The sequence below is a fragment of the Aplysia californica genome, unplaced genomic scaffold, assembly GCF_000002075.1.
Source record: "Aplysia californica isolate F4 #8 unplaced genomic scaffold, AplCal3.0 scaffold00359, whole genome shotgun sequence".
Classification (NCBI taxonomy): domain Eukaryota; kingdom Metazoa; phylum Mollusca; class Gastropoda; order Aplysiida; family Aplysiidae; genus Aplysia; species Aplysia californica.
The window spans coordinates 458,236-460,136 of NW_004797629.1; the positions used below are offsets into that span (position 1 = coordinate 458,236).

Sequence of the window (1,901 nt, forward strand, 5' to 3'; positions counted from 1 at the left end):
TCTCACCCACACACACACAATGAACCACGCTAAACATCCCAATCCCCAACCAACCACCTGAATGCGATCACTTCAAACCTGCGGTCACCACGGAGCCCGAATATCCCAGCCCCCTCCCCACACACCCTATCCAAACCCCTCAACCCTTCACCCCGGCCTCCACACACACATCCACCCCCTCCCACACACCCCTACACAATCCCCAACATGATCCCCCTCACAACCCCTCACACTCACAAAGGGTCGGAACACCATCATTCCCCGCCATCTAGGTGGGTTCACCTTAAACCTCTCGTCATCTCCAACCTCCCTTATCCTTATCCCTCGCTTCTTCCCGACACCCCAACATCTCTACCCTCTACCCCTCCACACTAAATCACCCACACAACCCCCACACAATCACCCGCACAATCAACCACACAACCACACTAACCATCCTAATCCCCAACCAACCATCTAGGTGTTATCACTTCAAACCTGTGGTCACCACGGAGCCCCTCTATATCCCATCCCTCATCGCGCCATCCTTCCCCGCTCTATACACCCACACAATCCCCTACACAGCCCCTCACACTCACCACAAGTCGGAACACCACCATTCCCAGCCATCTAGGTGCAGTCACTTCAAACCTCAGGTCAGCTTGCACTAGGTTCTCAAACATCTGGGCCAGTTCCACACCCTGGGACGGATTGAAATGATTGGAATGATTGAAATGATTGGAATGATTAAAGAGATCGTTGTGATTGAAATGATTATGATGATTGTTATGATATGAATAAATTATATGATTAAAATGCTTGTAAAAATGATTGTAAAGATCACTACAATAAGTGTGATAATTGAAATAATCAAAACGAATATAGAAAGTGATTATTTTGATGATTGCGATGATGGAAATAATTGTGGGGATTAAATTACTGCGATGATTGAAATGAGTGTGGTTATTGTAAATATTGCGATTTTTCAAATTTTCGAGGTTATACGATTTGTGAAGCAACGTGGTGAAATCAGGCGCTCGTCAAATAAAACAATAACATCGAAGAGACTGGCATTTTTCCGCTGGTTTGGAAATTTTTGTCGAATTTTTTGTTTTTGGCTCAACTCTTGAAAAGGCCATTAATTTAATAACACATTTCTCTTTGGATTTTACTGAAAACTGTTGATTACCGACCCTATCCGTACGTCGTGTTTTACTATCGTATCCTTGCGACGTGGGGAACTCTATGCTACCACTTTCCAAAGAGGTAATTTCGTACGTTTTGCATAGCAGTCTGTCAAAATCATTTTTAAAAAGAAATATGGACAGTTTCAATTAGATTTTCGTACTAGAAGTATTCTAAAATGTGAAGAATACAACCCTGGGGGGTACAAAATTACCCGTGGGCGTACGGATAGGGTTAACTCTTTAAACCCCATCTGACGCTGGGAGCGTCCAGTACTAGTGACAATTGTTTCGTTTTATTAAGTGCTAGTTTTTGCTTGTTTTTCGGAACTATTCCCGAGCCAAGTCCTTTAGTAAAGACTAAATATGTGTTTCCATCATTTAGAAGTTGGAGGCAAGCTTATGGGGTTATAATGAGACACTGTGCCCAAGGTTTAGATGATCGTAGAAAAAACTCCTGGAAACGGTGGAAAAAACTCAAGGTTTAAAGAGTTAAAGCACACATTTTGAAAAACCTACTTACCCGTCTAATGTGTCGCTGTAGACCTGAGACTCCAAATGATCTCAGGACAAACCAGAGCTTGAGGGCACGGAATCTACGGCTTAGGGCTATCTGCCAGTGCTGTGGGGTGGAGGGAGAACTGGGGTTAAGGGAGGGAGAGAAGGAGAGAGAGAGAGAGAAGGAGAGAGAGAGAGAGAGAGAGAGAGAGAGAGAGAGAGAGAGAGGGGAGGAGAGAG

General features: G+C 44.3%; 1 protein-coding gene across 1 annotated transcript in view; it reads right to left on the bottom strand.

Moving 5' to 3' along the window:
* LOC101857263 (histidine decarboxylase-like) overlaps positions 1-1,901 on the bottom strand; it is a 24,412-nt gene that overhangs the window by 3,661 nt on the left and 18,850 nt on the right. The window contains exons 6-7 of the mRNA XM_035971005.1: positions 1,687-1,804; positions 579-680 (exon numbers count right to left, since the gene is read on the bottom strand). Of these exons, the coding sequence (XP_035826898.1) occupies positions 579-680; positions 1,687-1,804 (220 nt within the window). The remainder of the gene's footprint in view (positions 1-578; positions 681-1,686; positions 1,805-1,901) is intronic.